This window comes from Lycium barbarum, chromosome 3, assembly GCF_019175385.1.
Source record: "Lycium barbarum isolate Lr01 chromosome 3, ASM1917538v2, whole genome shotgun sequence".
In the NCBI taxonomy this organism is placed as follows: Eukaryota; Viridiplantae; Streptophyta; class Magnoliopsida; order Solanales; family Solanaceae; genus Lycium; species Lycium barbarum.
In genome coordinates, this window is record NC_083339.1 from 128,977,120 (window position 1) to 128,988,294 (window position 11,175).

General features: G+C 34.3%; 1 protein-coding gene across 1 annotated transcript; it reads right to left on the reverse strand.

The window, feature by feature from the left end:
* Positions 1–4,977: 4,977 nt before the first annotated feature.
* Positions 4,978–8,312, reverse strand: LOC132632448 (UPF0426 protein At1g28150, chloroplastic). Its single transcript, XM_060348381.1, has 3 exons — positions 8,154–8,312; positions 7,941–8,075; positions 4,978–5,322 (listed from the first exon to the last, which is right to left on the reverse strand). Exons 1-3 carry the CDS (start codon positions 8,199–8,201, stop codon positions 5,146–5,148), a joined length of 360 nt encoding a protein of 119 aa, XP_060204364.1. The 5' UTR covers positions 8,202–8,312; the 3' UTR covers positions 4,978–5,145.
* Positions 8,313–11,175: the final 2,863 nt, after the last annotated feature.

Consider the following 11,175-nt stretch of genomic DNA (forward strand, 5'->3'; position numbering starts at 1 on the left):
TAAAATTAAAATTTAGATATTTAAAAACTATAAAAAAAAAAATTTATAATTTTTTCCATGTCAATATGCAAAATATGTATAGAATATCAGCCAAAGTATACATAATTTAAATCTCAAAAAAAAGAAAAGTGACAAATTGGGATGGAGGGAACAAGTTTCTTACTTATTTTTTGGTGTTTAGTAAGTAAACATATATTATTATTCCAAATATATTTGTATACTATAATGTAGACAAATACTATGAGGATGGAGGTTGGGGTAGGGTGGGGCTATGGGGGTGGGGTTAGTGGTGGATCTAGAATATTTTCCGAGGGGGTTCAAAAAATAAAAATATAGTGCCCGAGGCTTGAACTTGGACTTAAAGTGAATTTTGAACATCCTAAATCACTGAATTAATCCCTCCTCTTGTGTTTAGGGTGTTCAAAATCTATATATGTAGATAAAACATATAAAATACATTATATATACAGTGTAATTTTTTGTCGAGGATGTTCGAGTGAACACCCTCAATGGGTTGTAGATCCGCCTGGATGGGGTGGTGGTGAGATGTGTTGGGGGATGGGAAAGAGATAATCAACGTGTAATGCATGTCAGCAAACCAAACTTGATTTCCTTACTTTCACCAAAAAAAGTCATATTTTTTATTGTACAGAAACTTATTTTCTTGAAAAAAGCAATCAAACATGAATAAATATCCATACCAAACACATTCTCTATCTCTCTATTTTATCTTTGAAAAAAGATCTTTTTTTCGGCTGGAGAGACGATAAATCCTAGTATTGAGGATAAAAGGTAGGTACATCTACATTCAGGGGCGGACAAACCTTATGCCCAGGGGTGTCACCCAACAACCCTTTGTCGAAAACTTTTTGTAAATATATGAATATATGCAATCTAAAAACTGGAACATATAGGACAAATAATATAAGTGACACTGCTTTATCAAATGAGCTTCCACTACAAAAAAATGGGTAATTTGCGGAGATTAACAGTAAAATTCGCAGAGGTTTTAGCCTCTTCTACCAACTAGTGGAGGCTAAAACCTGAGCGAATTGCAACTTTCCACCTCCATAAAGTAACCATTTTTTTGTAGTGTTCGTTGGCTCGCTGGTTTGGCGCCTTGCTATTGCACTAAATCCATAGGCGGACCCACATGGTACGTGCACTCCCACCCTTCGAAAAACAATTATATATATATACCTTGAGAAATTAGTATATATTTAATTTTGTACTCTAACAAACGAAAGTGTCTTTGGAACATGTTGGTTGCAACTGCTGTTTCCCTTACATGTCACCCGAATCGAACCCGAATGTCCCTTTTAATTATTTTTTAGCTTGTTTTTAGGAAACAATAAGCGTTAAATGAGCTAGCAAATTAATATATATTTTATTGTGCACTCTAACAAAAGAAAATATCTTTGGGGCACGTTGGTTATAACTACTGCTTCCCTTACATGTCATTCGGATCGAACCCGAATGTCACTTTTAATTATTTTTTTGTGCCTACTTTTAGGAAAACAATAAGCGTAAAATGAGCTCGCCTAGATTCGAAACTGCACTGTCACCACATGTTGCACAGGCTTAGCCACTGAGCTATCTCTTTCATTTGCTTCACTGTGTTAAATTTTATTTATTACACATATTTGAGTTATCCGATCCAATACGGTGTTATCCCTCAGTCGTCATTAAATTTTTTATTGACGTTTATGTTAAGATAATGGTGCCCCGACCGTCTTAAAATCCTTGGTCCGTCTCTGACTAAACCTGCCGAGTTCGAGCCTGAACAAGCACATTACGCCTTCACTTTTTCGTAAGTGGCCCTTTGTCTGTACTAAAAAAGTTAATGTTGTTAGCGAGATTCGAACTTCCAATTCTTTATTAAGTTAGTACAAAGTAAATCAGACTGATCAGATGTGTTGAATCTAATCTTCAGAATAGTATTTTTATTAACATAGTGTTGTTATGTCAATTATTCACTTGTTTTTTTTTTAAATTATGATACTACTTACAAAAAATACTGTGTACGCCACTGCCAACATTCTAAGAAAGAATTAACCAAAATTGGTAAAGGGAGAATAACAAAAGAACGTGGCTGATTAAATGAAATAACGTGTTGATGTCAGCATGCTGCTCAGTTGGCGGGAAAGGAGCAGTGGCCTCTGAATGAAAGATTAACTGCCAAAGCCCGAATACAGATCCAAACACATAACAGGCCAGCAATTGTCCAAATTCTCATCACATTTCTGTGTCCAATTTTTACTAGTTTCAATGTCCAATTTAGACTTAATAATACCACTTGATACTGGAACAACTATTTAAGATAGCGTTGGTAAGTGTGGGGGAAAAGGAGGCGGCCCACCAGAGATTGTTTTAGTATACAGCTAAGCTTGATCTGGTTTACTACAAAACCCCATGGGCAGTGAATGGGTTCTATGCACTACGTGACACTTCAACTCCCTGTCTTTATCCATGGATTTACTACTTTCAACCAGCTAGCCACCTGTTATTTAGATCGGTCCATCATATCTTGTTTTCATCGGATTTTTAAAGAAATTGCCTTTGTCAAAACCTATACGATAGTACATTTTGATCTACCAGCTAGCAACATAAACATAAACAATATGTGAAGAGTTCCACATAGTTGATACAAGGATATTGAATTAGGCTCAACTTGACATGATATTAAAACAAGACACATCTCAATTCTTATTTTTTGATGTTGAATCCTCATATTAAATTGTCAATGCTTTAAATATTCAGTCTTAGTCATGAAGGTGTGTGAAGAGTTCCACATCAGTGATAAAAAGAGGTGATGATCTTTTGAAATAGCTTAGACAATCTTTGACACAGTGTACATAGTTTTTTCTAAAGAACAAAGCAGCACCCTGCCACTCTATTATTTCACTTGTTTGACACTATTTCGTTATTAATTCATTCAAAAAAAGAAAAAGAAAAATTATACTTCAAAAGTTTTATCCACATAAATATCACTTTCTCCGTCTCAAAATAAGTGTTTTTTTATAAAAAAAAATTATCTTAAAATAATTATCGCTTTAGAAATTCAAGACCAAAATAATAACGGCTTCCAACTACACCTTATTAGAAGAGAATCACTTCTTAATAGAGCTTAATTCTCAAAAGATTTAATAAATGGGGATAATTTAGTAAATTACGTTTCATATTTTTTTTAATGAGCTAAAGCGATACTTTTCTGGATGAGGGAGTATAACATGGTTAGGGGTAGTTTGGTGTGAAGGATAAGCAAAAATAGTCCCGAGATAAAATTTTAGCGTCTTCTTATCTTTGTTTGGTTGGAATAAAAATCCGGAATAACTAATTTCGGGATTAGTTATCTCGGGATTGTAGCCTTATTTTATCCCACCTTGAGGGTGGAATAACTAATCCTGAGATAACTTATGTCGGGATTAGTTATCCCAAGATAAGTTGATTTCCAACCAAACGAGCCCTTATAGTACTCCCTCTGTCCCAAAAAAATTATCCTCTTTTTCTTTTTAGTTTGTCCCAAAAAGTTTGTCACCTTTCTATATTTGGAAACAATTTAACTTTGTGAGATAATTTACAACCACACAAATATCTAAAGCTTGTTTTGAACAACATATTTTAAAAGTCTTATTTTATTTTTTAAATTTTATGTCAAATTAAAAGAGAATAATTTTTTTTAGAACGTGAGGGAGTACTATTTAAAAGCGAACTTGAAACAGCGAATAGTAGCTTTAGGAGAAAGACACTAGAATTTGGGTTTGTCGGACAAGTTGTCCTATGTCATTCAATTAGGATGCTACAATTCACTAGACAAGTAACTGCGCAAGCGTCGAGACTATTTCGGTAAATCCTGGACTTTCATTATTTTATCCTTTTTTATTCCCTTTAGGATGCCAGAACATTTATTATTACAATTTTTTTATTCTTTAGGAAATTAAGATCATGAATGTTTAGTCGGTCGATTCTGCTCAGTATTGACAGCTCTGTTTCAGATAGGGAAGAGAACATTTATGCTTGCCTCCAAAAAGATCACACTTCAAACCAAATAGTTCGAAAGATTACACTTATCCCTAATCCAAAGGCGATGCAACCTATGCACTGGACTTAGAGCCCGATTGGATTGACTTATAAGTTGCTTATAAGTTATTTTCAGTTTTTTTTGAGTGTTTAACTGACTAGTTTAAAGTCATTTTGTGCTTAAAATAAGCTCAAAAAAATAATTGAACCCGTTTGACTTAGCTTATCTAAAGCAGCTTATAAGTTGTTTTAAGCTTATAAGCTGCTTAAAATAAGCCCATCCAAACAGGCTCTTAGACATGGAACAAAGATTGTATATGTGAAAACTTTCTAAACTTCAATAAATAAAATAACTCTTGACCCATATTTTTAAAACTACAATGATTTAGTGCTAAGCATTTTAGATATTGAACTCATTAAGTTTAAATTCTGAATCCACCACTGCTAACTGTCTACCAGGTTTATTCAACCTGTATGAAATACTCAACCAAGACGTTGCTGATAAAGAAATTAAGGACAACGCTTCAACGGAACATAATCACAAAATACTCAACCAAGGTGTTGATTATAATAGAGAAACTAAGGACATCGACGGCAGACTCGATGGAAATGTAATCCAAGAAACGTGTTTTACCAATTACATGGTAAATACAATGGCTGAATTCAAAACAATAGGGAGGAGGTATACTTGGACAAATAACTACATTCACAGCAAAATTGGTTGGGCTATTATAAATATACTAATAGCGAGTCCCCAAGATGGCTCATATAGATGTCATTGCCATGACCCTTATTTTTAGACCATTTTCCACTAGCTATTGAGATTGGGGGACGTCCAAGAAAAGGGTGCAGGAACATTTACATTTTCTAACCATCTAGCTCAATATCCAGAGTTCCTGAATGGAACAGATGTTTTGCTTTTTAGCTCCAGAATTCGGTGCTTGTGAGAAGTAACAGTACAACAATAGAAATGTCTGTTCATGTTTCATGTAGATTTGGATTTCTTTATAAGAGTACAATTATACGTTGTTTTTTTTTTTTTTTCATCATACAGATTATAGGTTTTATAACAAATATTGTATTTTTACAAGAGCATTGTCAACGCGGAAAGACGGAATAGAAAAGTCATTCAATTTCTATCTGTTGAGGGGTGTCCTCTGCTTGATCATCACTGGCCTCAATTTCTTCAGCTGTAATTCCTGAGGCCTCGACTGTTTTAGCAACCCATTCCTTCAGAGGATCTTCATTCAAATCAAGTCTTAGAAGGCCAGCAAATATCCCTCCCGCGAAGGCAACAGGTTCCTGCATATTTTGGGGAAACTTTTCACACGATCAGAAACGAAGTGTCTTCACATTTCTTATTGAAGGCGGAGAGATGAATGGAATGGGATTTTCCAAGCAATTAGAGACCTGACCATCATCCGTGACGTATAAACAGACATGAATTTCAAGCATCAAATCTTAATGCTGAATCTTCTTTTTCTTATTTGTCTATGTTCATCCTTTTGGTAACATCATATTGTCCAGCTTTTCCACTACTTACTGACAACTTTCAGTGAAGAGGTTATAGATGAGATTTGTGCAACTAACTATGATACTGGAAAACGACTAAATGACAGTAAATTCAAAACTTGGTAACAAGCTGTTTAGTAACACAGAAAACGCTTCCCTCTATTTTGCTCTTACACTTTCTATTATGTTACAGTTTATCCTTCTCTCTTTGATTATTGTACTTGGTTAATTCACACTAAATTCTCTTCTTTCCTCCCTGGATGACAAACAAACTACCGACTATCAGCAAGATCACACAACTGACTTTTTTTATTTAATTTGAAACTGTTGGATAATATGTAAAATGCCATTCATATTGTCTGCTGTGATATCATAGGGTGCAAAATCTACTTATATGAATCAGGGCACATGTCATCAGGCATCAGCTCTCAAAATAGTATGATTCTGAGCCTTCTAGATATGAGAAAAACGCAAAAGCTTAACAGTGACTCCATTGGCATGAACTTTACTATAGTGATATCAGACGATTTAGTTAAAAAGCAGTGTGGAACTGTTCAGTGGGGATAACTCTAAACAAAGTCGCTGTGGAAGTGGCTTCTAGGATTTTTTAGTAAATCTATGATGAAAATCAGCACTATGCAATTATCTCCAACTTCTCAGCAGATGCACCTGTCGGATTTTGAAGGGATTGCTAAGAAGAGAACTACAAGGGATGGGAACAATATCAACTCAATAAGCACTGCATCATCTCACATTACAAAAAGGCTTTAGTAGCAGAATACTTGAGCGGAACTACGACATGTCCATCAGGATTGTGGTTCTACAGTTTCTAACATTCCCAGCAGGGCTGGAGAGTTCAACAGTTTCTTTCATGGTTTTCGTGTATGCACTCCGTGTTGTGTTCTTAACCAGAAGTTCCTCTTCTTTTCTCTCTCTCTCTCTCTCTTTTTTTTTTTTTTTGATAAGGTAAAAGTATTATTAAAAGAAAGGTTCGAAGAAGGTACACCGTTTTCGTGTATGCACTCCGTGTTGTGTTCTTAACCAGAAGTTCCTCTTCTTTTTTCTCTCTCTCTCTCTCTCTCTCTTTTTTTTTTTTTTTTTTGATAAGGTAAAAGTATTATTAAAAGAAAGGTTCGAAGAAGGTACACCGACTTACATCAGAAGCAGACAGACCCTACAAAAGTAACGGATTACAAATTTCCAAGAGAATCCAAAAAGTCCATATTACCAGAAGTTCCTTTATATCAGGACTATGGAAACAAATTGGCAATAATACATGCTACACTTCCATGTTCCATCCTTAAAAGCAAATGAGATACTCTTCCACCTTTTCCAAGGGAATCTCCAGCATAAACTAAATAGCTCATAACTACCAGTAAATGGGATCACGGATTCAATCTGTGTAATCAGCTTCTTGCAGAAATCAATGTAAGATTGCATACAATAGACCTAATGTGGTCGAGCCCATAGCGGGAGCTCAATGCACCAGTTTCCCTTTTAACTAAATGAAGTAGGTTAAATTTACATCATGAAGTTAACTCAGCCTCAACTGCACGAGGCTCAATTGCAAAATCTATAGCTTTTTTAAAGAGAAAATGGGACATTCATCCTCTTCTATGTGTCAAAGAGGTTGTATAATAAATAGGAATTCTTAAGCACTCCATTGACACCAACTCTAATCTACATCGAGTGTATCACCTACTCACCTTCATTCTCTAGGTCTGGCAGCCGATTAACAACGATAAGGCTAGTAGTAACAGTCATTCTAGTGCAGTCACTGGGCAAAGGACTTCAATCCAGTCACCATGCACACCACCCCTTCGGTTTCTTTTTAACACCAAGGAGCTAAGCAATACACTAGTTTAACAGCATATACCTCATCTTGGTAGCAACCACATACTACAACATGTCAAAGACTGCTAGAACTATGTAATAAAAGTAAAGCAACCATGGTATTGTGGAGTTCCGAGTAAAAATGAACTTAAGTTGAACAGCTCACTAAACATTTTGATACCCCGGAGGAGGCTTGAATGGTTCATTCTGCTATGTGCATTAAGAATTATACAAAGCTAAGCAGCAAAGATGAGCTCACATATTTTGATTACAGAAGATAACAGTAGGAACACAGTCCCCCACCCCCACAATAAAAAAGCCCATCAAAGAATTGTATAAAGAGCTAAACACAAGTAATGCCCACCACTCACCAGGAAATATTAATTCTCAGGTAACTAGCTTGAAGTATAATTTTCTAAGAAGCAGATAAGGTGGCATCTTGTATGAAATGATTTAACTGAAAATTTCTCTACATAATTGCAAAAATCAGGTAAAATTGTTTTCCTTCTCCCTAACAAAAATAAAGAAAACAGGGAAAGGAACCAGACCAAACTTAATAGATTAAAGGAAATTACCTTGAGAGCTTCTTTGAGAATGGGTTCCTGGATGGGATTGAAGAAACACGCATTCACCGGAGACCCATTTGGCTTAGCAGATGCTGAGAACAGTGAAGGTAACCGTTCCCCTTTCCATCTCCTCTGTATCAAATTCTTCACACAGAAACAAGGCAAAATAAATTTCAGAATTAACAAGAGCTACAGTAACAGTGACAATTGAACTGTACTGACTGTGGTACAAGAAGGTGATGCAGCAGCACAATTCAAAACCATAGACATCTTCAACCTTGGGGTTCAGTACTACTGTATGTCGCAACCGGGAACCTTCGACAAGCAAGTGTAACAGACGAAACGGGCATCCGGATTCAACCCCACAGGATAAGGCCCAACGTACCAGCTCAAAGCCAAACAGATTTCGGGCCTATGATGACACCACGGGCCGGCCCAATAAGGCAAGGGTCATTTGCACTTTTGTCCCTTCAAAATCAAGTACACGCATAACTTATGCATCATAATATCCATAAGTTATACCAGAGCCCTAAAGAATTTATGCCCCTATAGATATAAGTAAGGGTAGGCATGGTACGGTATATACCGATTACCATACCAAAAACGAAATTTTTTATACCAGGATTTTGGTATTGTGGTATTTGGTATGCATTTTTAAGATGTTTGGTATTCGGTATTTATAAAGAGTATACCGAAATACTGAATATCATACTGAAGTATATAGTTACATATACAATTCATATATATTAGTATAATAATACTAACAAGTATATAATCTAGCATTATAGTATAAATTAATTGTTTAGACATTGGAATTTTGACTAATCTATCTTGATTGAAATGGCCTTTTTTGTAATTGATTTACGGAGGGAATTGCTTGTGTGCAAGGTGTTAGTACGATATAAATGAGACGTTTGTTGAATAGCCGCAGTAATAATTTTTATTATATGAGTCTATGGAAGTCGATGTCAAACAAACTATGGATACCGAATTATCATACCACAAATACCGAAACCGAACCTAAAAATACCGACCTTACCGAATTAATTTGATATGATAATGGTATAGTATTTTTAAAAATCGAAATTACCGTACCGAAGTTTCTAATACCGTACCATGCCCAGTTAGGCATAAATTCAATTTTGAATGACAAAAATTAAAAGACCAATCCATTTGAAGGGCAAAACTAAAGACCAGTCCATTTGAAGGACAAACCTTGCAATTACTTGGTTCATCAGTTGGACTTGCAAATTCATCATTTGCACTTTTGTTCCTATTTTTTGCTGGTCTTTACTTTTTGACCCTCAAGATGCATAATTTTTTCACAGCGCATTAGTTTATATATAATATCTCATAAGTTATTTCCCCACATCTTTAATGAATTTATACCCTGCAAGTAAAGGTGGCAACCGGTTCGGGCTAACCGGTTTTAACCGGTAACCGAACCGGTTAACCGTGTAAATGTTTACCGGTCCGGTTCCAATATTTTGAAAACCGGAACCGGTTAAACCGGTAAAACCGGAACCGGACCGGTTAAACCGGTGAAAATTTAAAAAAAAAAAAAGGATATATAGTATATAGTACATATATATAAGTATATATAGTATATATAAGTATATATAGTATATATAGTATATATAAAATATATGTGTATATATTAAGTTATACCTATATATAAGTATATATAGTATATAGTACATATATATTATATATATATTAAGTTATACATATATTTAGTGTATATGTTAAGTTATACATATATATAGTATATATATTAAGTTATATAGTATACTTAAACATATATAAGTATATATAGTATATATAGAAAAAATAGTATATATAGTATATAAGTATATATAGTATATAAGTAAGTATATATAGTATATAGTACATATATATAAGTATATATAGTATATGTAGTATATATATTAAGTTATACACATATATAAGTATATATAGTATATAAATATATATAGTATATATATTAAGTATATATAGTATATATGTATACATATATTTAGTATATATATTAAGTTATACATATATATAAGTATATGTAAGTTATACATATATATGTATACGAAAAGCACTATTCTGTATTGCTAACTTGCTGTTAGGCTGTTAGTCAGTAAATATTTAAACTTTAATTATAAAGTTGTATAACATATGTAAATATACCTACAATATACTAATAAATACTATAATATATATATATATATATATATAATACAAAAAATAAAAAAAACAAAAAGATTTTAACCACTCCAAACCGGACCGGTTCCGATTTGGAGTTTCAAACCGGTTAAACCGGAACCGGCCGGTTCCTTAACCGGTTACCGGTCCGATTCCGGTTGGAACCGGTTAACAGCTTTACCTGCAAGGCATAAGTTCAATTTTAAAGCATAAAAATTAAACACCAACCAATTTGAACGACAAAACTTAAAGACAAGCCCATTGAAGGCCGAATTGTGCAATTTCTTCTATTGGATTTCGGCCTATGATGCAGGATGGACGGGCCCAATAGGGGCCATTCAGTTGGAGCCCAATAGGGGCCATTCAGTTGGACTTGCACCATCAATCGGGCAATTTGCAGGATTGTCCTTCGCTGGGGATGGTTTTTAATTTTCGTCCCTCAAAATGGTGATCTTTAACTTTTGGCCTTCTGCCTTAAGGCAGAATTTGAGCCTTAAAGTCAGAATTTGCAAATTTTTGCCTTACGACAGAATTTTGCCTTGCGATTTTTTTTTAATTAAACTGGGGTTCGAACCCACAATCTCGGAGTATTAGGCGAAGGCCAAAACTTAAAGACCACCAATTTAAGGACAAAAATTAAAGATCACCCCAAATGAAGGACAATCCGCGCAAAAAAAGTCCAATATAGTTGGTTGTACATGGGCCGAAGTACCTATATAGCCAATTTTGAGATCTTCATTTAAGTCATGATCTAAATTTATAATTTCTTTTGTAAGTTTAGCCATTTCATATTAAAATACAACAAAATAGTGTTGAAAGTTATATATTTTGTCTGAAATTTGAATTACTAATTATGCAAGTAAACTTTCCATATACGTGTTAGAAGTTTGATTCGCTAATGTCTGAAGCTTCAGATATATATGTTCAAAACTGAAAATAATATTTTTTAATTTGAACTACCAATATTCTTTGGAAAATTATTTATCTGTTCTGTTGGTAATTGTACTGCTATGATAATTTTCTTTTCCTATATATGTTCTTCACATTTTTT